This window comes from Podarcis raffonei, chromosome 8 (genome assembly GCF_027172205.1).
Source record: "Podarcis raffonei isolate rPodRaf1 chromosome 8, rPodRaf1.pri, whole genome shotgun sequence".
NCBI lineage: Eukaryota > Metazoa > Chordata > Lepidosauria > Squamata > Lacertidae > Podarcis > Podarcis raffonei.
The window spans coordinates 88,928,626-88,954,428 of NC_070609.1; the positions used below are offsets into that span (position 1 = coordinate 88,928,626).

The 25,803-nt window shown below is 46.2% G+C and overlaps 2 protein-coding genes across 12 annotated transcripts in view; one reads left to right on the forward strand and one right to left on the reverse strand.

Moving 5' to 3' along the window:
• The first annotated feature begins 63 nt into the window (after window positions 1–63).
• UFM1 (ubiquitin fold modifier 1) lies at window positions 64–3,882 on the forward strand. The gene is made up of 7 exons (XM_053401453.1): window positions 64–159; window positions 249–305; window positions 1,232–1,289; window positions 1,388–1,427; window positions 1,726–1,758; window positions 2,924–3,012; window positions 3,120–3,882. Coding segments are annotated over exons 1-6 (258 nt in total). The 5' UTR covers window positions 64–157; the 3' UTR covers window positions 2,992–3,012; window positions 3,120–3,882.
• A 946-nt stretch (window positions 3,883–4,828) lies between these two features.
• KANSL3 (KAT8 regulatory NSL complex subunit 3) overlaps window positions 4,829–25,803 on the reverse strand; it is a 31,168-nt gene continuing 10,193 nt past the window's right edge. For 6 of the 11 annotated variants that reach the window (XM_053401407.1, XM_053401403.1, XM_053401409.1 and 3 more), the window contains exons 11-23: window positions 25,584–25,741; window positions 23,891–23,954; window positions 22,531–22,734; window positions 21,791–21,956; window positions 19,393–19,470; window positions 15,837–16,025; window positions 13,616–13,700; window positions 12,119–12,273; window positions 10,896–11,020; window positions 9,997–10,219; window positions 8,530–8,678; window positions 6,730–6,898; window positions 4,829–5,541 (exon numbers count right to left, since the gene is read on the reverse strand). In XM_053401407.1, the coding sequence (XP_053257382.1) occupies window positions 4,985–5,541; window positions 6,730–6,898; window positions 8,530–8,678; window positions 9,997–10,219; window positions 10,896–11,020; window positions 12,119–12,273; window positions 13,616–13,700; window positions 15,837–16,025; window positions 19,393–19,470; window positions 21,791–21,956; window positions 22,531–22,734; window positions 23,891–23,954; window positions 25,584–25,741 (2,322 nt within the window). In that variant the 3' untranslated portion in view covers window positions 4,829–4,984. Of the gene's footprint in view, window positions 5,542–6,681; window positions 6,899–8,497; window positions 8,679–9,996; window positions 10,220–10,895; window positions 11,021–12,118; window positions 12,274–13,615; window positions 13,701–15,836; window positions 16,026–19,392; window positions 19,471–21,790; window positions 21,957–22,530; window positions 22,735–23,890; window positions 23,955–25,583; window positions 25,742–25,803 lie in introns of all 11 variants that reach the window. The other 5 variants (XR_008331955.1, XR_008331956.1, XM_053401412.1 and 2 more) reach the window with 5 other exon arrangements.

The following is a 25,803-nucleotide window of genomic DNA, read 5'->3' on the forward strand; positions in this document are numbered from 1 at the left end:
AATAGAGCCCCCAGAAGGCGGAAGTGACCTATTCGCTCCAATGAGGTTCGCGTCTCTCCTTTCTTATCTCTATGGGAGGTGAAAGAGAGGCGCGTCCGGAAGTGACGCAGGCACGGTTCAGGAAGCAGGAGCTTCAGGAGCTGCCTGAGAGGAGAAGATGTGAGTCCGCTGGTCGCCTTCTTGCGCCGTCTCGGTCTGTGCTGCCCGCCCGCCACTAACCGCGCTCTGTCTCCTTTTCCCCTTCGCAGGGCCAAGGTCACCTTTAAGGTCACGCTCACCTCAGACCCGCGGCTGCCTTACAAAGTGTGAGTCCCCCCCCCCTTTCTGTCAACTGCCTCTCGCTTTCCTGGGTGCGCATGCGCGGGCTGCTGAGCCACATCATTCTCTAGCGGGCGGAGGGGCGGGGCTTTTCTCTGCGACGCTACAGTTTAGTCAGCCTCTGCCGGGAACCGCCAGAGGGCGCTCCAGGACGGCTCATAATAAAATAGGGGTAACCGTAGGGGCACGGGTGGCGCTGTGGGTTAAACCACTGAGCCTTGGACTTGCCAATCAGAAGGTCAGCGGTTCGAATCCCCGCGACGGGGTGAGCTCCCATTGCTCGGTCCCTGCTCCTGCCAACCTAGCAATTCGAAAGCACGTCAAAGTGCAAGTAGATAAATAGGTACCACTCTGGCGGGAAGGTAAACGGCGTTTCCATGCACTGCTCTGGTTTGCCAGAAGCGGCTTTGTCATGCTGGCCACATGACCCGGAAGCTGTCTGTGGACAAACGCCAGCTCCCTCGGCCAATAAAGCGAGATGAGCGCCGCAACCCAGAGTCGTCTGCGACTGGACCTAACGGCCAGGGGTACCTTTACCTTTAACCGTATATTATGCCATACTTGACTCTGCAGGCAATCTCAGTATTCCGTGCAACAGTCCTGTAAGATAAGTCAACATTATTCCACATGCCATATTTTATTTTGTTGTGGCCTGTCTTCTCCAAGCAATTTAGGGAATTAGGTTTTGAGTGGAACTGGCTTGGTCTGCCCTTTACCTTAAATATAGTGAAAAAGGGGGATATGCAGGAAGAACAAGTAGCAGCCTTTCTGCCTCCCGGCTTTTAGACCTGTGGCCAACTTAGGGAATGTATTGTGAAAATCAGCTGCTAACTAGAGATTTGTAGCTGCTGGAATGCTTCTTTCTTATTAGTTGGGGAACTAATTAGGAAATCTTATTTATGGTTTTCTGTAGACTGAGTGTGCCTGAAAGTACACCATTTACTGCTGTCTTGAAGTTTGCTGCAGAAGAAGTAAGTAAGGTTCTGGCAACATCCAAATTGCACCTGCTATTGCATTTCTTTACATGTTTATGTTTTTAAAAAATGTATTATATTTCCTTTTCAATTAGTTCAAAGTGCCTGCAGCAACAAGTGCCATCATAACAAATGGTGAGTGTTTTCCCCCTGTAATTTAGGAAACTTTGAGGTAGACCTGGTGCCAGGGGCCAAGATGTTCAGGCATCTCTTCAGGTGTCCAAAACCAATGCTAGTCCAGGTTCCATCTATTTTAATAGGACTAATGCGGACTAATGCAGGAGAAATTCCAGTTGATTCTGCCTAGGAAGTTCATGCTTACCAATATTTGTAGGCTTCTGTGATGCAACAGCAAGCTTCCTTTTGGTTATTGAGAGGAGTTGCTGGTTAATACTTCCATGTGTTGACTGACTTATTTACTTTCCCCCCACAGATGGAATAGGGATAAACCCTGCACAGACAGCTGGTAAGTAGTTATTTGCAGTTAGATTTTTAAAAATGGAATATTTTTCTATGTAAGTTTTTTTAATACAGTACTGTCCTTTTCTCAAAAGGATGTACAGTCATAGGAAAAGGAAAGTACACCCTCTTTGAATTCTTTAGTTTTACATATGAGGACATAATAACAATTGCCTGTTCCTTAGCAGGTCTTAAAATTAGGTAAATACAACCTCAGATGAACAACAGTACATGACATACTGCACTGTGTCATGATTCATTTAACAGAAATAAAGCCAAAATTGAGAACCCATGTGTGAAAAACTAAGTACACCTTATGATTCAATAGCTTGTAGAACAACCTTTAGCAGTAATTACTTGAAATAATTTTTTTCTGTATCGCTCAGATCGTTGTGGAGGAATCTGGCCCCACTCTTCTTTATAACATTGCTTCAGTTCATTGACGTTTGCTGGCATTTGTTTAGGTCCCTCCACAGCATTTCAGTTGGGGTGAGGGCTGGACTTTGACTGGGTCATTGCAACACCTTGATTATTTTCTTTTTCTGATGATAATTGCTTATGATCAATTAAACAAGGGTGTTTGATTAGCAGCAGCTATCTGCTACTTAGCTTCTTAATTCCTCTGGAAGCAGTAAGGGCGTGCTTAGTTTTTCACACATGGCTTTTTCATTTTGGCTTTATTTTTGTAAAATACATCATGACATGGTGCAATATTTACTTAATTTTAAGTAAATAATATTATTAAGTAACCATTACTGCTAAGATTATTGTTATTATGTCCTGATATGTAAAACCACAGAATTCAAAGAGGGTATACTTTCTCTTTCTTTTTTCCCATGACTGTAAGCTGCAGATGAGCTATGCAAGTGACATTTTAAAAAATCTCAGCCAGACCTCTTTAGCTTTCCTGTAACCAGCCTGGTCAGAACCTTTAGTTTTGTCATCTCTGCTTTGGCGTTAGCAAGAGAATGCAGCAAAGGTGTCTTAACACATTACAGAGAACTGTTCACATACATCTGCTGTGAAATGTCAGACTAGAACAAGTTGCCTTCATGGCTTACTTCCAATAACAGCACGTCATTTACCCAAAGCCTTACCTTGGCCTTCAGTGATTTATGTTTACCTTTTTATGTACCCCCATGTAACCAATTTCTTTCCCCCTTCCTCATTAGGAAACGTCTTCCTTAAGCATGGCTCAGAATTACGGCTTATTCCCAGAGATCGTGTTGGGAAATGTTAACGTGTGTACTTACTAGATAAGGTAAATAGCCCGCAAAAAGGATCCGTAAGCATATTCACTTAGGAATTAACCTACTATATTATAATGTAAAATACATTGTATTTCCCTGTGAAATCATCGTGCATCAGCTGTCAACTCCTGCCAAGAAAAGAGTGGCCTCAGAGGTTGGATGGACTGCTTAGAATTGAATGACCCACTGAAATTTTACTGAAAGACTCCTATAGAGAATCGTCTTACGGAGTGGCTGGATTTTCTTCTGAGGAAACAACTTCTTCTAAATGGAAGCTTATTTCCAGTATATGGATGTCTTTGACTTGATCCAATAGTTCCTTGCAAGTGTGGAAGGACCAGTTTGCATCAAAAGCTACCCCATTCACTAGGATTGAGCAGACACTGTCATGTGCAGTGGAAATGTGTGCTGAGCTTCTTTCTCCATTGAAGTAAACTGGGAAGTCTACTCCTGGGATCTTCCCGTATGCACTCCAAGGAGGTTGGAGCCTGGCAGCTGCCATTCACAGCCATAGCAGATTGTTTGGATATGTTGATGTGATCATGTGTGTTAAGACCTAGTAACATTAAATACCTGGTCATAAGTAGCCCAACTGAGTAATATCACTATTAATCAAATAACAAAATGGGAGATGCTCCAGTGTTTGTTTCAGTTACGGAAACTTGTTTGCACTTGTATCAGGAATTCCAGCTCTCATTTTTCATTCCATTAAAAGAAATCATTTAAAGGCTTTGGTTGCTGTTTGGGGGCAGAAATGTTTGTAGCGTTTGTATGATTTAATTGTGCCAGCCTCTGTCTGTTTGTTTTCTTCAGAATGGCATTGTCTAGCTTCAAGATGGCTCATTTTACCCCAGATGGATAATAAATTATACTTTATATCATTAACTTGCCAGGCCTTTGCATATCAACACAAGAACCTTGAACCTGGCTCACCAGCATATTGCCTTGTAGAGTCAGAAAGCAGGGATACCTCTACTTATGTTTTCAGAAGTGGGGTTGGGGTTGCAAATCCCTGAGCTCATTTGCCAAGTTAGTCGCACATCCAAGCCTTTCTGCTGCTACTCTCCATCCCCGGACAAATGAGGTATCAGTGAACAGGCTGGCAAAAGATATTTTCCTGCAGTGGGAAGGGGAACTTATTTTGCATAAGCCTGGCTAGTGGAACAAGTCGTAGGGGGCAACACATCCAAGGACTCCCCTGCAGAAAAGGAACCTCCACAGAAGGCTTAATGTCACATTTCTAATTGTGGAAGATGAATGAAAAGCACCTATTTGTAGTAGAGGCTCTGTGCACACATTGTTTTACTGTTGTGGGCATGTCTTGTTCTTTAATGTAGGTCTTTCTTTGACACAACTAGGTAGTTCTGCAGCAAAAAAGGGATTGAGTGCGCAAATCTGTTTAATTCAGATGCTGCTTTTTGTACTTGAGCATTATGGAGGTGGGAATCATCAGCAAGGCGTGACAATACTGCTGCTTTTAGGTATCCCACTCAGCCATGCATAATCACTAAAGCCATTCTGTTGGGAGAGTCCTGGCAGCGTAGCCTCATGAAGATGCGCCCCCCCCTAGAACTTAATAGCTCTGGGCAGGAATCAAGAACTGATATTCTTAATACAATTGCTGCCTGTAAGGGATCTCCAGTTAGGCAAAATGTTTCGCTCCCCATACAAGGGAGGTAAAAAACATTTCACTATCTGTAAAACGTTTTGGTAAGCAATGCTCTAAGAAACCTACCTAGAAACACCCAGCAATCTACATTCAGCGCTTGTGAAGATTTAAACATTTCTCCCTTCGTAGAAGGCAATGAAGTCAATGATTAAAGAAAGTTATGTACACAAAAAGATACGTTTATTAAAAGTGACAAAGGAACAAAACAGATGAAAGGTCCTCTTGTCATGGAGGACAGGAATGAGAGAACAATACTCCTGCTTCCCTTGCAAAGGCCAAACAGTTCCATGGTAAACTGGCGTGATGCCTCCTTGCTATGGCTTCTGGCTGAGAGCAGGCCCAGCTGTGGCTATGATGGAAGAGCTGGTCAAGTTATTGCCCAATGTGATAAGTGTGGTGCCAGCTCCAGCGGACAACATGCCTTGTGGAAGCAAGTGTCTGTTTGCAAGACTCTCCCTGGTGTGGATGATGGTACTGCTGTCGTCCATGACAGAAGGCACCCTGCCCAGGGTCTCCACAGTCCCAAGCGCATGACCTTTGGTCAGATTAACCTTCTCCACCCTCTGTCCTAGGGCTCGGTCACCCTTCATGGCTGTTAGTGTAGAAGTCAGTATCACCGTCTTGGATGTCGTCTGCAACACAGGTCCCACTTTGGAATGCACAAGGCTGCAGGGTGTGCTAGCTGGGGTGGAGGTGGCGAAGGTCACAGCTCCCACCGGGACTGAGGAGGAGCTGGAGGAAGCAACGGCAGTTTGGACTGCTGTGGGCTTCACAGAGACGGAAGCGGCCTCTGCCATGACAGATTTTGTGAGTGCAGACAGTTTGGCATCTGACATCACATACAGCGTCTTCATGGGGCTTGTGGTGGTTACTATGCAGGAAGAGGAACAAGAAAGGAGTCTCAGTTGGTGCCCAGGTAATTAAACATCTCTACAATCAAGCACCAGGGTGTCATTTACCAGACACCACCTGAACAGACACAATTTCAGGAGAGATCCATTATCACACTATCTTTTTGCACTCAATCTCAGACTGACCACAGCCAGTGACATTCAAATCAGTGAGACAGCCAAGGCCACTATGCTCTCTAGCAACATACAGACGCTTGCTTCTGATAGTTTTCAGAAGACAGTATTCTCAATAACATTCAGGGGAACCCCCAAATGGTGCAATGGGCTGGGTAAACATGAAAGTGGTGGCATTCTCTCCCATATAATTTCCCACCTTTCTAAAATTGTGCCTTGGGAAAAGAGTAGATTGTAAATACTAGGGATTCACATAAAAATCTAATTTGCTTTTGCAGACTCTAGAAGGTTATTTTCTAGGTACTGAGAGGGTACCTAGAAATGTAAGTGGTGGGGGGAAAAACAGCCAGGAAAGCTGCTGATGTTTCAGACAATGCAGGCAAGATAAATTTGAGAAGCACTTTAAAATGGGAAGAAACCAGCTCCCTGGCTCCTAAGCAGCCCCATGTGTTGATGGAGACACTTCACGTAGAATTCCTTTATGGTTTATGGCAGTGGTTCCCAGATCTGGCTATACTATCCCCTGGAAGGGATTACCGGGGGGCGGGGGGTTCTGGAAGTGAAAATGACTATCACTTTGAAAAGTCTATCATTGGATCAAGGTCAATAAGTTTTAATTGGATTTTGAGTAAATGTGCAACAGTTGCTGTTTTGCATTCTACTGTGTCATCTTCCTTAGTAGGTCATGCAAACCATTATTCTGCATAATGCTTTTTATAAGGTATAGGGCACTAGGGATGAGTTTGTGGAACCAAAGGGGCACTGTCTCAAAAAGGTTTTGGACCCTCTGTTCCATGCAGTATATGGGCATTCCTTCTGCCTAGCCTAATGACAGGCATTCTGTTTTAAATGAATGAAAGAAACTAGACTGAACACATGAGCAACCTAGCTATTTGGATTGTTTCATATTCAGTTCAAATGAACATCAGTGGCTATCTGCCTAAAAAGAGGACAGCTGTTCACCAATGACTACTAAAAGCAGTGACCCCTGCAGCTGGATTTCTAGACGTTGCTCAGATGCCACCATTTCTCACCTACAGATAGTGCTGGTGGTGGCGCTGAGGTTGCTTGAGATGTTGGTTCAGCAGGAGGCATCTCTATGCCGGCCTTGGCTTTGCCAAGTTCCCCCTGAGGCAACAACTTGCTGGAAGGAGTGGAGCTGGAAGCTGCACTGGTGAAGTTTCCAACTGCACTATCTGTGATCTGAAAAATATAAACACAGAAAAAGAAGAGAAATGGAGGGTAACGAAATGACATTTCTGGCCATAAGCAACTCAGAAGTGTGAGTAAGAAAATGGAAAGGACCAAATACCAAAAGTTATGAGAAAGAACCACCTATACTGCTATAAAAAATGTTGTGTGACATGTACATAGAATTATGCCAAAATTTTCATTATTAGGAGGGGAAACCCTGCTTGAATGCTGTAGAAGTGCATAGCAAACAAAGGTTTCTAAAGCATACTGTTCTTAAGTCTGTTTGTAAGCCTTAGTAGTGCTATTTAGGGTGTAGGGATGCCCTTTTAACATTGTGCTGCAGTTCCAACTTGTGTATTTCCGATTCCTGGAGATGTAGATATGGGATGCACACCGGACCTTTTGACCCGGCTGACTCAATAGATCTTTAAATATGCACCAGTAAGTCCCCAGACACTTCTTCAGCATTTAAGCAAAAGCAGGCTTTGGATTCATACCACAAGTCCATCCCAAATTATTATCTGACATGACACTTTCCACAAGCTCAGAATCAGACAATCCCTTTATGGGGGTGGAACTGAGAAAACCGAGTAGAAAGTGCATGAAGTGGGTTCCATTACAAACTAAATATATACTATCTTCTTTCTTTTAATATATGTTATCTTATTTCTTTTAATAGATGGGACGTGGGTGGAGCTGTGGTCTGAACCACTGAGCCTTGGGCTTGCCGATCAAAAGGTCGGCAGTTCAAATCCCAGCAACGGGGTGAGCTCCAGTTGCTGGGTCCCAGCTCCTGCCAACCTAGCAGTTCAAAAGCACGCCAAAAAGTGCAAGTAGATTAATAGGTACTGCTCCAGTAGGAAGGTAAACAGCGTTTCTGTGTGCTGCTCTGGTGTCGGTGTTCCACTGCACCAGAAGTGGCTTAGTCATGGCCACCTGACCTGGAAAAACGCCAACTCCCTCGGGATGTTAAGCGAGATGAGCGCCGCAACCCCAGAGTCATTCGCGACTGGACTTAACTGTCAGGGGTCCTTTACCTTTATGTCACTTACAATCTGGTTTAGCCAGACTTTGCCAACCTGGTGTCCTCCAGATCTTTTGGCCTACAACTCTCCTCAACCCAGCCAGCACACAGATTCATGGAGGATGAGGCTCTCAATGACTACTCATCACAGGAAGTGTGTGCCTATGAACACCATTTGTTGGGGGACACATGTTGGGAGAGGGCTATTGTGCTCATGTCCTGCTCTTAGGCTTCCCAGAGAGATCTCTTGGAACAGATGGACCTCCCTTTAGGTTTAACCAAATTCCCAAGATAACTCAAAGTCACAAAAATTAACAATGGCAAAGAGGACGAAACGCCATGTCCTCCATAATGAAAGAAGGGCTAAGGGGGATTTGCCAGAAGAGGCAAAACCATCTAGGTGGGTCCTGTGGTAAACAAAGGTGACAAAGCTTAGCTTGGAGGCAGCTGCTGCTACTAAGCCCGTAAGGCAGCCAAAGGCTGGCTGGAAAACCCTTAGAGCAAGAGAGAAGAGGAGACGGCCGAGTGCCCAGGTCAAGGCTTGAAGACAGTTCTGTGACTGTTCGGTCCCTAATGTACCTCACCTGAATGCTAGAGCTCCAGCAGGCAGAATTACCTGGGGTGGAGGTGGGGGGGACCGTAGCAGCAGCTGCTGCTGCTCTTCCAGCTGGGGCTGGATGCTTCCCATGGCTGCCTGGCTGAGGGTCGTGACTCGGCTGGCCTGTCCTCGCAGAGTCACTGTGATGGTGGTTGGAGCTTTTAAGCCTGGTGGAAATGGAGGGAAAAAGTCACTGATGCAAGTTGCCCTGGGAACACACATATGCCAGAGCTGGTAGCCACAAATCATAAATTAGGAGTTAAGTTTACAACTGCCCTTCTATGGGCAGAGACTTTAGAGACTGACATCATCATTGAGGGATAACCAGCCTCATATAACCAAAATGCTTAAGTCTAATTAATGCATGAATAGGTCAATGCCATAGAGTAAGATGTCCAGCCACACTTAGCTTGGTCACACCCCATCACCTTGGGAGGAAGAAAGTAAAATCTATTGTTTCCTTCAGTCTACCATGTATGTAGAGGTCTGAGCTCCAAGCTCAGATCACATGGCTTTTCTACAAACCATTATTGTGTTCCTGTACCAAATAAATCAGGAATTTTAACCACTTTGGAACTAATTTAAGTTTTGCTGCCTGTGTTTTCTGAATGCTGTATGGAAAACACATGAATCTCACCTTTGAAAGTTTGTAAGTAAACCATTTCTAACTTACCAAACATGGTCTTTTTCTATACTAGAGGAAGTAACTTTGGAAGGAATTTAGAAGGGCAAATTTTAAAGGTATAATACCCTATATTTACTTTGCTGCACATTTCGTGATTTTAAATCTCTGTGGAGGTTATCTCACCAAAGAGTACTTGCCCCAAACTTGTATCTTGGGGCATCTAGGGAATTCTCCTTTTTTAACCTATTTTTTCCTTGCCAATCAACAGTTATGAGGCTAGTGAAGGGCAAAGCCTCAGGTAGGTTTTTTGTTTGTTTTTGTTTTGTAGGCTCAGTGCTGGAAAATCACAATTGTATCTCCCCCTTTCTTCAAGGAGCTCAGGGTGGTGCAACTAGGATTAGGCCACTTAATCTTCAACCTGAGATAGCAAGCCCAACTTACCCCAAACTACCCAGTGAGCTTCCAAGCTGAGTGGATATTTTAACTTGGGTCTCTGCAGTCAAACACTCCATGATGGCTCTGTTCATCAGGGTCTGCAGAAGCATGAAAGCCTGCACCAACCTCATCAGCTAATAACTGCAACACTTGCAGTTGCTGTTGACCCTATTCATACATTTATTGTTTTTGCTACTGAATTCTGATTCACACCAATGCAAGTTTCTGAATAAAGGAATACTATAGCATCCTGGCTCCATGCCTGTTGTAGTTGGCGTTTTGGCCCCAATCAACTCGCTCCCTCATCAGTATCGCCACAGTAACCTCAGCATACCCACTGGTGAAGCCACAATCCAAGGAAAAATGGCACTAGTCACCACAGAACATAATTATTCTCTGTTCTGCCATTACAGCTGGACTCTTACCTGTCCCCTGACCAGAGATGTGAGCCAAGCCAGGAAGGCTGCTTGCAAGTTTTGCCAGCCCCCCATTAGTAAGCAGCTGGTGAATAGTGGTGGGCTTCCCACTTGCTGAGCCTCCAAGAGATGCCAGGGTTGTGGCAACTGGGATGGTGCGGACGATGGTGCCTGTACTCGTGGTGATGGTGCTCAGGTTCTGGAGTGGGGCTGAGGTCTTCAGCGCTGAGGTCTGCAAGGTGGAAAAAGAGGAACAGGTTAGAAGAATGAAACATCACTGAGCAGGAGGCCCCTCCCTTTTCCCTACTTCATGCTAAGATATCTAAGGGGTTAACCAGGTTTTCTCAAACTTGGGTCCCCAGCTGTTGTTGGACTACAACTCCCACCATCTCTGACCACTGGTCCTGCTAGCTAGGTAAGGTAAAGGTAAAGGACCCCTGGATGGTTAAGTCCAGTCGAATCCGACTATGGTGTGCGGTGCTCATCTCCACTTTCATGTGAGGGAGCAGGCATTTGTCTGTAGACAGCTTTTCTGGGTCATATGGCGAGCATGACTACACTGGTTCTGGTGCATGGAATACCGTGAAAAGTGCCAGAGTGCATGGAAACGCACTTTACCTTCCCATCACAGTGGTACCTATTTATCTACTCATGCTGGTATGCTTTCAAACAGCTAGGTTGGCAGGAGCTGGGACAAAGCAACAGGAGCTCACTCTGTTGCAGGGATTCGAACCGCCGACCTTACGATTGGCAAGCCCAAGAGGTCTGGTGGTTTAGACCACAGCGCTGCCCACATCCATAACTAGGTATGATGGGAGTTGTAGCCCAACAACAGCTGGGGATGCATGTTTGAAACCTTTGGCCCACTGGTTGACCAGGGACCCCACAGGTTGCTCACACGGACCTACCTGAGCCAAAGGCCCTGCAGCAGCAGCAGCAGCAGCAACACTTGTTGGGAGAGCGGCTGGCTTTGTGCCAATGTCCTGCAGGCTGAAGCTCAAGCCTTGCAGGAGGCTGCTGGCAGAAGCTGCCCCTGGAGATAAACCAAAGAGAAGCAAGAGGGTTATTCATTCTGTGCTTCAAGAAACAAATTTGCTGTCTGAACCAACAATCTGATCCCGTCAGACAACTCAAGAACAGCTTTGGAGCTAACAACCCAGGGTAGCCAGCCAGATGCACATTTCTCTCCCCGTTCAGCTGACAGGCCTGGACTGCACATCTGAAGCCACCGCAAGCCTCTGTGAAATGCAAGAGGAGGCTTCTTACTCATGTCAGCCAGCAGCTCTGTGCCTTATAGAAGGAGAATAAAAAGAAGCATTGAGCAGGTGAAGGCTGGAATGTGAAGGTTGTGTTCGCAAGAGAACCATGAGAGAAGGAGGGAACAACATTCACAAAGGAGCTACTGCTGAGGACAAAGTAAGGAGAGAAAGATAAGGAAGTTGGTATGCCTTGTGATTAAAGCATTAGAAACAAGAAGAAACTATTGTTATATATGGAAATAGCTGTCCCTTTGCTTGTAAGAGCATAAATGCTAGTGCTTTTTTTTATATCTGGGGTGTCACCCCTCAACTACTTGCCAGCTGAGGTTGTGTCTCACTGGCCTTATAATGCCGAAATAAATGTCCTGTTGGACTGATAACTGGTGTCTGGATTTTATTGGCCATTGCAGGCTAAACCCACAGGGTACTGGGTTTGAATCAATATTTCCCCAAGAGCCTGGCATCAACACCACTGTCTTTTTGGAGTGGTGCTAGGTGGAAAAGGCTTTTAAATAAGCACTGTGAAGTTTTTTGTATTAACTCATCGTTACTTATTCCATTATTGATCATGTCTTACCTGCTATCCTGGTTTTGATTTTCAATTGATGGTTTACATTGTTTGTTTAATTGTTTGCTTTTAAACCTTTCATTGTTAGCCACCCTGGAAGCACTGTTTGCTGAAGGCCTTCAGAGTGGCAAATTTAATAAAAATAAAAATATTCAAAAACTGAGGTCTTCTCAATCTACCTTGATGCCAGAGTGCACAAGTACTAAAGGCATTCTCTGATGCAGGCCAGAGGCAACGGTTGCTTTCAGAGGCCTGGTGGGGGTAATCTTGCCTTTTCACAGAAAGAGAGAGAGTCAGAAGTTACCTTGGACAGCGTTGCTCGGCTGGGCCTGCATACAATGTGTGCCACTTGCCACCAGCCTGTTCTGCAGAGCATGGAAAGCACTTGGGGCTGTGCTGCTAGGGATCGTGGCCAAGGGGGTGGGACTGATAGAGGGGCTGTCTGCAGCAGAACTTGGCCTGGGAGGGGGAGGAAAAAAGGAAAAGCAGTTAAATTATTAAGCACACACACACTGCACACAGATCTTGGCATGGGGTAAGTGGAATTGCTCAGCCACAAATGAGATTTGCTTTTCCTCCAAAGGCATTGTTTGGCTCCCCTGTACGCAGCACCTGGAGCCACTTGCCCTGCAGGTGCCCTTTCTGGGGTGCGTCTGTGCCAGTGCTTGCAGCACATGGTAGCTTGGCTTGCATAGTTTCTTCTGTGCCATACTGACTGTAGGCCACTTCACACTTACATGCAGTTTAAGAATAAAGTGAATAAACTTTAAGAAGTTTTTCTCCCTCTCGTATAACACTAGCAGTAGCATGCACCCAATGAAGCTGAACAGTGGAAGATTCAGGACAGATAAAGTCCTTTTCCACACAGTGCAGAGTTATCGACTATGGAACTCCCTCCCACAGGAGGCAGTGATGGCCACCAACCCGGATGGCATTAAAAGAGGATTAGACAAATTCATGGAGGAGAAGGCTGTCCCTGGCTACCAGCCATGATGGCTCTGCTCTGCCTCCAGTCAGAAGCAGCAGTGCTTCTGAATACCAGTTTCTGGAAGGAGGGGAGACGGCTCTTGTGCTTGGGTCCTGCTTGCAAGTTTCCCTTTGGGGCATCTGGCTGGCCACTGTGAGAACAGGATGCTGGACTAGCTGGGCCATTGGTCTGATCCAGCAGGCTCTTCTTATGTATTTGGGTAGTCCTGCTGGACCACACCAATGACCGGTCTTGTCCAATTTGCTCCATTTCCCATATTAGCCAGCCAGGTGCATATGAGAAGCCCATGATAAGGGCATTAAGGGGCTCTTCCTGCTGCTGCTTCACAGCACACAGTGTTTAGACCCTGGAGGGAACAGATAAGTCATCATGAGGCCCCCAGGATGGTGTTGGTAGGCCCATCCTCCATAGATGTTAAAATCTCCTCCTAAGGGTGGGGTAGATTATTGTAACCATTTATTAAATTTCTATACCACCCTTCATCTGAAGATGACAGGGTGGTTTACAATATACAAATACATACCGTAATAGAGTACCCCCGCTGAGCAACTGGCCATCATTATTACACACACTGTTTTGAAAGGAACGGAAGATTAATTTTTAAAATGAATGAATTGATGCACTGTGCATCAATGAATTCCATAAATGAAGCATTTCTCAGAGTTGGATGTGTGAACTGATTTCCATGGGGAAAACACTGGTGATTTGAGATTAGCAAGGCAACTCTTTGTGACAACTCATTCACAAATGTAGCCTACCCTTAAAAGATGCATGAATCGGTCCTAAATGCATCGAAGGCCAGCAGATACTCACTTGGAGGTGGCAAGCAATCCAGGCGCCTCCTTTACAGCCAAGGTGGATGGTCCCAAGGTTGCAGCAATAGGCTTCCCTGCAGCTACTGCAAAAGGAAAAAAAGGAGTAAGAGGAGTCTGTTTCTGCTGCAGTATGTCTGAAGGACTGAAAAAGACCAAGCATCAACCTCCAATAACCCATAGCCTGACACTGCCGTGAAAGATGCAAGAAATACCACGTCACTATGTGACTCACTCAGCACATACAGCAGAGTAACAATTGAACTGGATTCTAGACTCCAAACAGCCTCACTGCCTCCAAAGCACCAGGCTGTCTAGTTTGGAAGCAGCAATCAGCACTCCTGCCTGCTGATTTAATTTATACTTATTTCCCTTGTTCTGTTATGCCAAACACCCTTCTTTCTTTACTACCTCTTAGCACTGGCCAATCATTCATAGCAGGGCTTGTCTTAAAGCATCTCTCATATAAAATACACAGGAACAGAAGCAAGTTAAAATCACGCGTTTATTGCAGTGTTTTGGATACAAATGAAAATCTGTCTTGCACATTCCACCTGTCCACGTATGGTAAGAGGGAATTCTTGTTTGGTTCAAGTTTACTTCTGCATTTCATTATTGTCTGTGAAAAGAAATAAAGTTTGGATAATTAAAAAATTAAAAAGAGACAGAGACTTTCAAAGCTGATAAATTTATGCCCCAGTGATTAAACAGGGATTAGTTAATTTGTACAGTAAAAATAAATAAATCTACTGTTGAATTAACTAAAGGGAAGATTTACAAAAGTATAACATTTTACAGCTTTGGAAGTCTCCATGTCCAGATGTGCTCAAACTATGTGAAGCCCTCTTCGTAGAAGGGTTGGCTCGACAGCCTACTCTTACTTCCATTTTAAAAGCCTTAGCTGATTTATCCCCAATAAATGTTTCAAGTGTGGCTATCCTATCTCCTGCTTCACACTGAGCTTGGGCGCCCATGCAAATCACTAGACCACTCTAGAAGGAGTTCCCGTTTAGCAATGTGCTGCTGCTGTTACATCATGTGCTCATCAGCAAATACAGTCATTCCCTTTCAGGGTCCTTCCTTCATATGTGAGGGCAGCGAACCAAGATGTGCAATAGAGTGTGCCCTCTTTCAGGGAGCTGTGGCCACTCCCAGCCCCTTACCAGCATACTTGTATAAGCCATGCACACATCCGCACAGTTGCTGCATCCAAACATGCTACAGGTTGGGAAATCATTTGCAATCAACTACATATTTCAGGCAATGAGAATGTTACAAAACAATAATCACATCTAGAAGCTGGCTTTGCCAAGAAATTTGAAATCACAAAGGATCTTCCAATGGAAGTCAGCATCAGTCCTAGAAAGAGCTTTTCCTATGGAGGATCTTGAGCTCCCAGGTGGAAGATTTTGTGGAAAACACTTCAACCTGTTAGTTTTGGAAAAGCTAATTATATTGGCTCAGAAACCAAATGCCATGGACATCAGAAAGAAGAATATTTTAAAAAATTGAACAGACCACTGGCCAGGCCTTTAAAAATCAACATCCCCATGACATATTCCACAAGGCTGTTTTCTGCCTCCCATCAACCAGAATCACATTTTCTGGGGAACAGCTGTAAACTTAGTAGCCATGGCCCCCTGGTTACCATGCACTATGAGGAGGGCAAGAGGCAGCCTTGTAAGCACCTTCCAGTGTTAGCTGAGGGCTTTCTTGGAGCTGCTGTTTGTGCCTTTCTTGCTCTCACTTTGCAGTGCAATCTGCAGAAATCCATACAAGGGGCCTCAGTTTTGGGATGCCCATGTCTTTCACGGCAATGCTTTATTAGTTCAGCTCACAGAGCAACTCTAACATAACTAGATCCCAACAAATTCTCCAACTCTAGCTTCAAAACCCACCTGCATCCAAGAAACATTAGAAAACAGTGCAGTTCCTCTTTTGTTTATAATGCTACTGCAACTCAGAGCTGCTCATGAAAAATATTAGCTAATTATTCCCTGGAACTAATACAATGGCCTAAACCTTGCATGTCAGATGACAACATGTTTTAGGCACTTGCTCTGCACTGTCCCATACACTAGACCAAACCGTTAATCCACCAGCCTAGCACTCTCCCAACCAAAACGCCACTTAAGGCGATTGACACACATCTCCTGTGACCTTTAGACCCTCCCTCCTCACCACTGGTCACCTGTAAGTGAGCTATAGTTCCCAGGACTCACTTTCTGGCGGTGCCTCTAAGGGGGCTCCATTCCCTGTGTCAGCAGATTCTCCATGGGAGACGATGGTCACCTTGATTTTGGCTCGCTTGGAAGATTTGCTGCAGTGAGTTGGACTGGGGGCCTGGTGCCTCTTCAGCTGCATTCGCACATCTTCTTTCTCCCTGGCCTCTGACTGCTGCTCTGAAGAGACTGAAACCAGAGAATACAAGACAGTTTGTTGAAACTAAGTGTACAGGGGAAACCTCACAACACAAACCTGTGCATGTGCCCAGACACATCCCTGCAGTTTCCTCCAGGCCACCCTGTGCAAAGTGTCATTTTGCTTCGCAGGCGACAAGAACCCTTCTTCTCTTTCTTTGAAGCTGTCACCCCACCTGCCAATCATCAGCATTAAATCGAAATTAATCAGGGGTGCCATTCAAGCTGCAAACTAGGAGAAGGGAAGGAGGACTTGTAGGATATGGATGGAGGGGCCAACAGGTAAAGGAAGAAGAGATCAGTTACTGGAGAGGCATTGTGAGCTGCACTCATGAAATAGATGCACTTCATTTCAAAACACATAAGCTCTTTCCTAATGGATATACCAGATTCCACAGCAGGGCTGCAATCCTAAGCAAACTTATTTGGAACTAACTTATTCTGAAATCACCAAGACTTCAGCCTAACAATTTTTAAACTTGGTATTAATCTTATTGCTTTCAGCATGATTTATGTGCACGTAAACATGGTTTACTTGTCAGATTCTCTCTGCTAATGCCTTCAACACACAACTCATGCTAGCTAGGTACTTCTTCCTTCTTACTGCAACACTCAGGCTTAGAGATAAAAGAGTGGTGTGTTTCAAGTCCCTAAAACCACACCCCTTTAGCAAAATTCAGAACTCTCTTCCTGGGTCCAACCAAACAGCAAACTGGACAGATGGCTTCATTACTGGATCTTTCTGGGAACCAAATGAGGTATTCACAAGAACCAACAATGTTGAACACCTTCTTCTCTGAACATCTCACAAACAGGGATTTTTTTCAAGTGTAAAGCATACTCGCCCCCAGTATGTTATCATTCCACAATGTGCAGATGCTAGGGAAGCCACAGTATTGAATAAGCGATGTTTTTGCTCTATAGTGTTGGGCATTGATAGCTAATGGTACCAAGAACAGCTGAGAGTGAAGTTCAGTATTTGTTTGTCCTGGATGAGGAAACAGCCCATGAACCTGATTCATGCCAAGCGGCCACTTTCACCAGGGCCATCAGCATGGAGTCAGTTTTCTGTTTACTAAGACAAAGAGTTAACACATTGCTTTGAAACCTGGTGCATACTCTGCTCCAAAGTCACTTGAGACGTTTTGCTGAGAATGTGGAGAATCACTTAGAACAAAGCTGCCAAGGTGTGTGTGTGTGTGTGTGTGTGTGTGTGTGTGTGTGCACTCACAGTAGTCCAAAACAACCAAGTACTCCACACACGACTCCAGAGGTGACTGAGCTACAGCTCTCCAGATGCTGATGGACTCCAGCCCCAAACATCAGTGATGCTGGCTGGGGCTGATGGGAATAGGAGTCCAGACACATCTAGAGGTCAGCCACCCCTGCTCTCTTCTGTTCACTAGCAGCTCAGAGCCACCAAATTAATGCAGCAGAAAGTGAATGCTGAGCCTGTTCCCAGGCTGAGGCACCTCAAGAATTCTACGGGAACTCTGTTGGCTTTGCTGCTGCTCTGAGGTGAATGAGGATGCCATTTTGAGACTAAAATTCTGTGCAGGCTGGGAAGGAATCTGACAACCTGCATTTGTTACGGTAGTCCAGCAAGTTCCAATTAACTGGCCCTGTTTCTATGTATCCAGACTGCTGAAGAAAGCCAAGTCAAAACGTAGCCATTCTTTACTGAATAAACTGGCACCAAGCACTGTGTTTTACAAAATTAGCAAGAGCTGGCTACTTAGCTAATGTTATTTTCATAGTGTATGTGGTACTTTTCACACACACAATTCTACTCTGACATTTGTTTGGATTTCATTACTGTTGCTTTTGTTTAATAGTGTTGTATGCACTTGTACTAGGTGGGAATCAGGTCTCCTGCCATGACAGGGACGCTGCTGCATTCCCCCATCACTGAAAATCCACTGTGGAATTCAGTTCATACCATCAGATTACAGATTACAGAGCCACCAAAGCAATCTGGGGTAAGGAGCAAGCAGCCTCCTCCAGATCAACCAGACAGCGAAGGGGCAGTAAATCTCCGGCAGGCCATGTCCCAAATGTGGCTCTCCAAGCCTCTCCACCTGGCCTTTGGAATTGTCCCTGGGTCACGCCCCAAACTGGTCCTGCTTCACACCTCAAGTGTTTTTGCCTGGCTGGAATATGCCTTTGTAAGTAATAATGCCTCATTTGTCTAGATGGATCAAAGAAAGAGAAGGGTGTGAGAGTCTGTGTAGAAGCTAGGCTACAAAACCAAGGTAAAATTTACATTTATTGCTCCACCTGCTTTTGCATCTGGCCCCGCCGACCAGTAGAATGCGGCCCTTGGAAGGCTGCCCAGAAGGAATCACCCTCACCTCAAAAAATCACCCTTATTAGCACAAGGCCCTACCAGACATGGATTGCCATGCATTTATCAGGCCACACTTCCATCACAATGAAGCTTGGGCAAGGAAAAACTCCTAGCGGATTGTAGCCCATGATGGGTCACGATCTGTCTACCAGATCTGTCCCACTTTGCCATCTTTAATCTCTAGAGTTCAAAACCCACCAAGACCAGGTGGCAGGCAGCCTGCTGCCTCCTGAAGAACAGCTGGTAAAGCTAGCCTCACTGCAACACCCCAGACTTCCCCTGCCAACTGTTCATCTCCCTCTTGTGGTAAAAGGTAAAGGTACCCCTGCCTGTACGGGCCAGTCGTGTCCGACTCTAGGGTTGTGCGCCCATCTCGCTTAAGAGGCCGGGGGCCAGCGCTGTCCACAGACACTTCTGGGTCACGTAGCCAGCGTGACAAGCTGCATCTGGTGAGCCAGCGCAGCACACGGAACGCCGTTTACCTTCCCGCTATAAAGCGGTCCCTATTTATCTACTTGCACTTAAGGGTGCTTTCGAACTGCTAGGTGGGCAGGAGCTGGGACCGAACGACGGGAGCTCACCCCGCCGCGGGGATTCGAAACGCCGACCTTGCGATTGGCAAGTCCTAGGCGCTGAGGTTTTACCCACAGCGCCACCCGCGTCCCTCCCTCTTGTGGTAGCAGTTTGGAACTTCCAGGAGCACCATGGAAAAAGCAGGGCTGGAACAGCTGGGCCGGTCCAGGCAGAAAATAGTTTTGTTTAGGCCCACTGCAAAAACTGCCTCCAGCAGTAATGAAATTTTCAAAGCTATGTAAAAAAGTGGGGTGGGTGGGTAGGAAGAGAAGCTGTCCTCTATAGCTACTTTACTTCAACTCCTGCTAAACAACAGGAGGAGTGGGAGAAGGCAGCAGAGGCCCCCAGACACTGCCAAAGCAGTGCAAGGAGGGAGAGAGAAGGAGGGTGAGGGAAGAAGAGAGAGGCAGCAGAGGCAGAAAGTGAGGAGATACTCACCAAAGAGGCATGAAGAGGTGCCAGGAGGAAGAGATTTCCTCACCAGCATGTTTTGTTTCAGAAAGGCAGCAAACTGAGCTGAAATGAATCAGAGAAAATTACAGTCCTGCAGCTCATGTTTGGGGGGGGCATCCCTCTGACCCACCATGAGAAGAGAAACTCTGCGGCTGGCTGGCAAGTAGATCCAAGAGGCATCTCTAACTGGCATGGCTGTAGCCTAGCCTCCCCCAACCCTTCAAAGCAGTGCTAGCCAGGGCTGATGGGATTGTCAACAGTTCAAAAAATCTGAAGGGCACCAGTTTGGTGCAGAATCCTATAGCATATTGCCTGTCACTGGGGCTTTGAGATCACCCACTCCACCCTGACCAGCAGAACCGGGCAGCAACTTCTGTCAGAGGCGGCAAAAGCAGCTTTCTGAGTTGTTCTCTCTCTCTCTCCCTCACTGACTGCACTTTCAGCTATTGCCTGAGCAGGGTCACTTACTAATACAAATCACACAAAGTCATTTTAGACATATTTAATTATAACTGCAAAACACTTGGCACAAACAACACACAACACATTAGGAAGCAAAATGTGACTGCCGATTGTCATTGTTTGGGGCTCAACACAGCAGCACTCCAAGCACCCACCTTTGAATGGAGGTATGTGGCATAAAGCCTGCTAGCACTGGCCAGCTGCTACAGTAAATTTACGGCTACCCTGAGAGTTTGAATTCTAACAAAGGAAAGGAGTGACCATGCTGCCACACATGCACTTATTTTGATCTGCTGCTAGGATGTGCCTAAATCTGTAATTTAGAACAAGCAAAGCATAAAGATTTATTTAGAGGGTGTTTAGCACTTACTGCTGCTTTTCTGAAGGAGTGATGCCTTCATACACAATTCAGTCTAGGTTTCACAATCAGACCTAGAATTTGAGTTGGCTGACAGCCACAAAGGCCAGAGTGACAAGGACCATAGGTGATCAAACAACAGGGCAATCTGTTTCAACCCTTGACAAATGCTGTCTCTCCCCGCACCCATGACCTCATGTATTAGAGAAGGAGAAGAGAGGCCAGACGGAGAAGGGGGACTATGAGAAAAGTAAGTTGCTCAGCCAATCTGGCACCAGCAATTTCCAGCTGCATCGGCTTTCACCAGCCTGGTGTTTTCCAGGAGTTGTAGGAGTTTTGGATGACAGCTCCAACCAGCCCAAGTGAGATCAGGTAAAGGGTTGCTGGAGCTGACAGGAGTTGTAGTCCAATATATCTGGAGGGCAGCAAGTTGGCAAAGGCTGAGCTGCGATGCGCAACACAATCTCATCACAGGACAGTTGTGGGTCAAGTGGCAGCCAAGGTAGCCCAGCTAAGAACACAGGAAGCTCCTTAGCTCAAGTCAGACTACTGGTCTATTTAGCTCAGTATATATTGTCTACTCTGACTGGCAGCAGCTCCCCGGGGTCTCAAGCTTTCCCAGACTCCCCACCACAGCTCCACTTTATCTGGAGGGAGGGTGGAACTGGGACCTTCTGCATGCATAGCTCATTGAGCTGTGACTCTCCACCCTTCTCTGATCAAGTTTCCTGCCCAGTTCTCATTTAGGAGATGACTGTAATGAGGATGGTATTGCTCCATTACCCTGCCCATTCACTATACAGAGTGAATGGCAGCTCATTCTCCCTCCACAGCAGGCATGAAGCAAAGAAAGGGTAAAGCTTGGCAGTGCTACAGCAGAGTATGGGCTGAAACTCATCTGCTGCCAAAGACAAGAGTCCCAGCAGCAGAGATCTGCAATTAAAAGCTCAAGGGAAAGGATCTGTATTTTCATGGACAAAGAGGAGGAGTGGTCGCTACTGGGAGCTGGCAGGTCTGTTGAGCTGCACTGGGCACACAGAAAACCAGATTGAAGATGAGAGAAAACTTCCTGCCCCGCCCTCCGCCAATCTATCATGTGCCTTTGCAATCTATCATCGGTGCTGTTCTCTTCCCTTGGAGTCACCTGCATTCACCTCACAGACCAAGCCATAAAGCACAGCCTGCACAAGCTTATCACCATGCAGGACGAAAGGCACCTGTTGAATATCTCTATCCCTCAACATACAAGGCCATCACATATGCTTCTGATACTCCATCACACAGTCAACTGATGAGGAGACACAAATGTATCTGCACGGGCACATTATAAGCCTACAAAAGCCACAAACAGCAGTCGGACAGCAGGAAGGAAACAAAAGCTACTAAACAGAAGACTCCAAAGGCCCATTAAAGCGGCTGTTTCTGTTCTGGAGGAAGTGACCCCTTTCTGAAAGTGGTGTTGCTTGGAGTCAAAACCTGGAATGTTGCCCGTTGCGCAGGCCCCAGTCTAAGCATTCCCAGGATGCGAAAAGCTGCCCCACAAAGACAAACAGGCAGACTTACCTTGAGCCTGCTTGTGGGTCAGCGCTGCTGCAGCAGCTTCTGTCCGCTGCACGGACCTCTTCAGCAACTGGGTAGCCCCAATCTGACTGGATTTCTGAACTGATGACACAGTGGCCATTTTAGCCTTAGGACTGGAGGTGGGGCTGCTGGATACGCTGGAGAGGTCCTGCCCAAGGGAAAAAGCCCCCCCACCCCAAATACCATTATGGGTGCACTCTAATGAACATGTTTAGTAATGCTTAGGATCATGGACTTGGAAAACTAATGACACGGCAAGCAATACTGGCTCCTTTAGTCCTTCAAAGAATTCTGAATCTTTGCTTCTCTACCCAGGGGTCTCACTATCAGCCCCCCTCCACCACCACCTTTCATATACGGGGCTCGCTGCATCCCTCAGTTCCATGCTCACATCTCACAAGTATGACAAGTAACAAGTGCCCTCAGAACCTAAGCGACCCTTATTATAAAAGCTGGAAATTTGTTTTTTAGAAAGCTAAATGCAAGAAGGAAGAGCAGACTAAGGTGAGCACATTTAATCTATGTTTCCAAATGTGGCAGGCCATGCTCCTGTGGTATAGGGTTCCAAAGGTGGCCCTGAGAATTGTGTGGGCAATGCCTGGGAAAATCTAAAGCTGCAGTGTGAAGGTGCCAGAATCTTTCTTTCTCTTCTTTTGGCACATTCTGCTGCTGTCACTGCAACTCTTTGCAAGCACACGTGCTTTCCCCACCACAGCCATTACCTCTGACCCGGAAGGTGAAGCCGGGACCTTGGCTGCAGGGGAGGCCGGCCGGCTGCTTCTTTCTGGCATGTCAAAGGACAGATCCCGCCTGGCCAAATCACGTGTCGTTTTCTTCTTCTTCTCAGCGTCTAGGTCCCGAGGGTCAGAGCCCGAATGGCTGTCTGCCCGGGTGAGCACTCCAGTTAGGAAGTCAGCAATCTCATCCTGCAGAGGCAAGAAGACGGGGTTAGGTTCTTAAGAGCATCCACAAAATAAACGTGCAAATGGTCTAAATGAAACTTCTTGTAGTTCAAATTATTTGCCAACTCTCTCTCTCTCTATATATATATCTATATGCGAGGCCCCAACTCCCAGTCCTTCCCTTTATACTTACTTTTACTATTCTTATGCCAACAGAAAATTTAATGTGCTGAAATGTGCTAAGGGGGCCTTCAGAGCAACAGAAGGGATTATGTGCTGGTCCCTGCAGAAGGACCTCTGCCAAAGAGGGCAATGTAGAGATTTCCTTTCCACTGTGATGAAAACGCAATGCGGCAGGAAGCCATATGGAAGATTAGGGAATTACGGCAGGAGTGACCAGCCTCTTGGTAGGCTTCCACACATGACTGAGTGATGGCACTTTTGCACCCTGCTAAAACAGCAGAGAGACAGTCTTATGCTGGAGGCCTGAAAGCATTTCCTGCCCAGGCACAGCTTTGTTGCCAGCCTGTGAGACCCTTGGCTCCCTCCCAGCAGTGGTGACTCTTGTCTCAAGTGAGCACAATTGCTTTTGGATAGGTTCAAGTGTTTCTCTTGCAACTGACAAGGGACGAAGAGACAAGGGTTTGAGAACCTTTGGATTCTGCCCATCAAGACCCAAGAGTAGACTGGGCAGGACTTGAAATGCGGAAGTGTGGCTAGATGCATCAGGTGAGGGCTTACACTGTGCCTACACCACTATGAGCAGTCCCACTGAACTTAATGGGCACGACTAACAGGTGAATAAATTCCAATGAGTCTACTCTGAAGTTGAATAAAATCACAGAATTGTCGAGTTGGAAGGTACCCTCAAGGGTCATCCAGTCCAACCCCCGGGGGCAATGCAGGAATCCCTGGCAGAGGGCCATCGAATCTGTTTAAAAACCTCCAATGGAGGAGAGTCCACCACCTTCCAAGGTGGCCCCTTCCACTGTTGAAACTACCATCTATGTTTTGGACCACAGCTCCCATCATTCCCAGTACCATATGGCAGTACTGGCTGCAGCTGATGGGAGCTGTAGTCCAAAACACCTGGATGACATCAGGTTAGGGTTGGCTTTTTGCCAAAATTATTTAGCACAGAGAAGTGATTAGGACCTCATAATTTATGTCATGTATTTACCTGTATACACCTGTCCACCATGCTCTGAGTCAGGCCTTCTGATTTCTTTTTGGCTTTGCTAATCCTATTATTAAAAAAAACAGAAAACCTGTCAAAGCACACACTTCCTTTTATTTCCTTCTCCTTCCCAATTCACAGTCAGAAAGCTGATAGTGGCAGATTGCCCCTGAAGGTCAATCTGGTATTACCGATGTTTCTGTCAACTTTGGACAAACTAACCTGCTCTGGATTTACATGGAATCAAGGCTGACTTGACTTAACTGACTAGCAGCGACACTTCTTTTCACCAAATACAAACACCAAGAATGCTGATTAAATCTACTGGCAAATGCCAGGGGACTAAGCTAGCCTGTCCAATATGAACTGCACATCCCATTATTCAAACTGATGTTCACATTCTGTGCCCCCATTTTCTTGTGTACCTTAGCTTCCTAACTTATGGCAGTGAATTATGGGCAGATGCTTTTTGTACAGAAGGTTCCAGGTCCAGTCTCTGACATCTCCAGCTAAGGGGTGCTTGAACGACACTGGCAGATGGATGGAGGGACTTATCAGTCTGACTCAGTGTTAAGGCAGCTTCATGTGTGCGTCGGTGTCGTTTCAAAGTTTAAATCAAGACATACATGCCAACCCCTAGGTGCCGAGGTCCCTTTGACCCCCCACAGAATATTTGAGGGGGGTGGGCTACCCAAAGTTGCTGGGCATTGCCACTCAAATGGTGTGCATGCGCCATTTCATGTGACTGATTATGCGCAATAGGGCTTACCTCCCCCCCCAGCATTTTATTCAAGTTGACACTCCTGAATCAATATTTCTTTGAGTTTCTCTGCAGCAGGGATGCAGAAACCTCCGGCTTTGGGGGAGGGGAAATGGGGCACTCAAAGTTTGTCACCACACTTTCCCCAGGCCACAGCCCTTACTGGTCCTACTTTGCACCTTTCTTGAGAGTTTGCACCTCTGGACTCTGATAATGCCTTCTGCTGGCCTAGATGAAGGATAGAGAGGAGTATGTGCGTATAGGCTGCTGTGCAAAGTTAAGATTTAGATTCCTTGCTCTACCCATTTTTGCCTCTGGCTCTGTCCACCAACTGGCATACAGCCCCCAAAGATTGCCCAGAAAAGAGTGTGGTCCATGGGCTGAAAAAGTTTCCCCAGACCCACGCTAGGGAACATTAAGAACCTGCTGAATCAGAGCACTGGCCCACCTAGTCCAGCCTCCTGTTCTCACAGGGGCCACCCAGATCCCCGAGGGAAACCCGCAAGCAGCACTGGAGCACAAGCGCATTCTCCCCATTTTGGGTTTCCAGGAACGGGTATTTGGGTATTCGGAAGCATTGTTCCTATGGAGGCAGAGCATAGCCATCATAGCTAGTAGCAACCAACAGCCCACTCCTCCATTAATTTGTCTAATCCACTTTTAAGGCCATCCAGGTAGGTGGCCATCGCTGACTCCTTGGAGGGGGGAGCAAGTTCCAGAGTTTTATTCATTATTTATTTATTTAACAAAATTTATACACTGCTTGATTGTAAAAAAACAAACTTCAAAGTGGTTTACAAAAGTGGTTTAAAACCTCTAAGCAGGAAGCAGTTTTAACTTTGCAGGTCAACATACAGCATCCCTACCAAGGTTCTTTTTTTAACAAAGAACCTCATGGCCTGGATCTAACAATAAACCCGCCCTGGCTGAACACACCTCAGATTATCATCAGCTCCTCCAACCACGACTAGGCTGTTCTCAGCTCGAAGCTTCTCCCGGAAATCTTCCATGGCTTCACTATTGCACTGAAGGGAGTTCTGACCAATCACAAAAAGAACTGGAGTCTTCATGTCCAGAAGTGGGTCATCAACATCCTGTTGCGCAAAACAACACATCTCTTAGTTTTAGAAGTGATAAGGAGGGTACACTTTGCTGC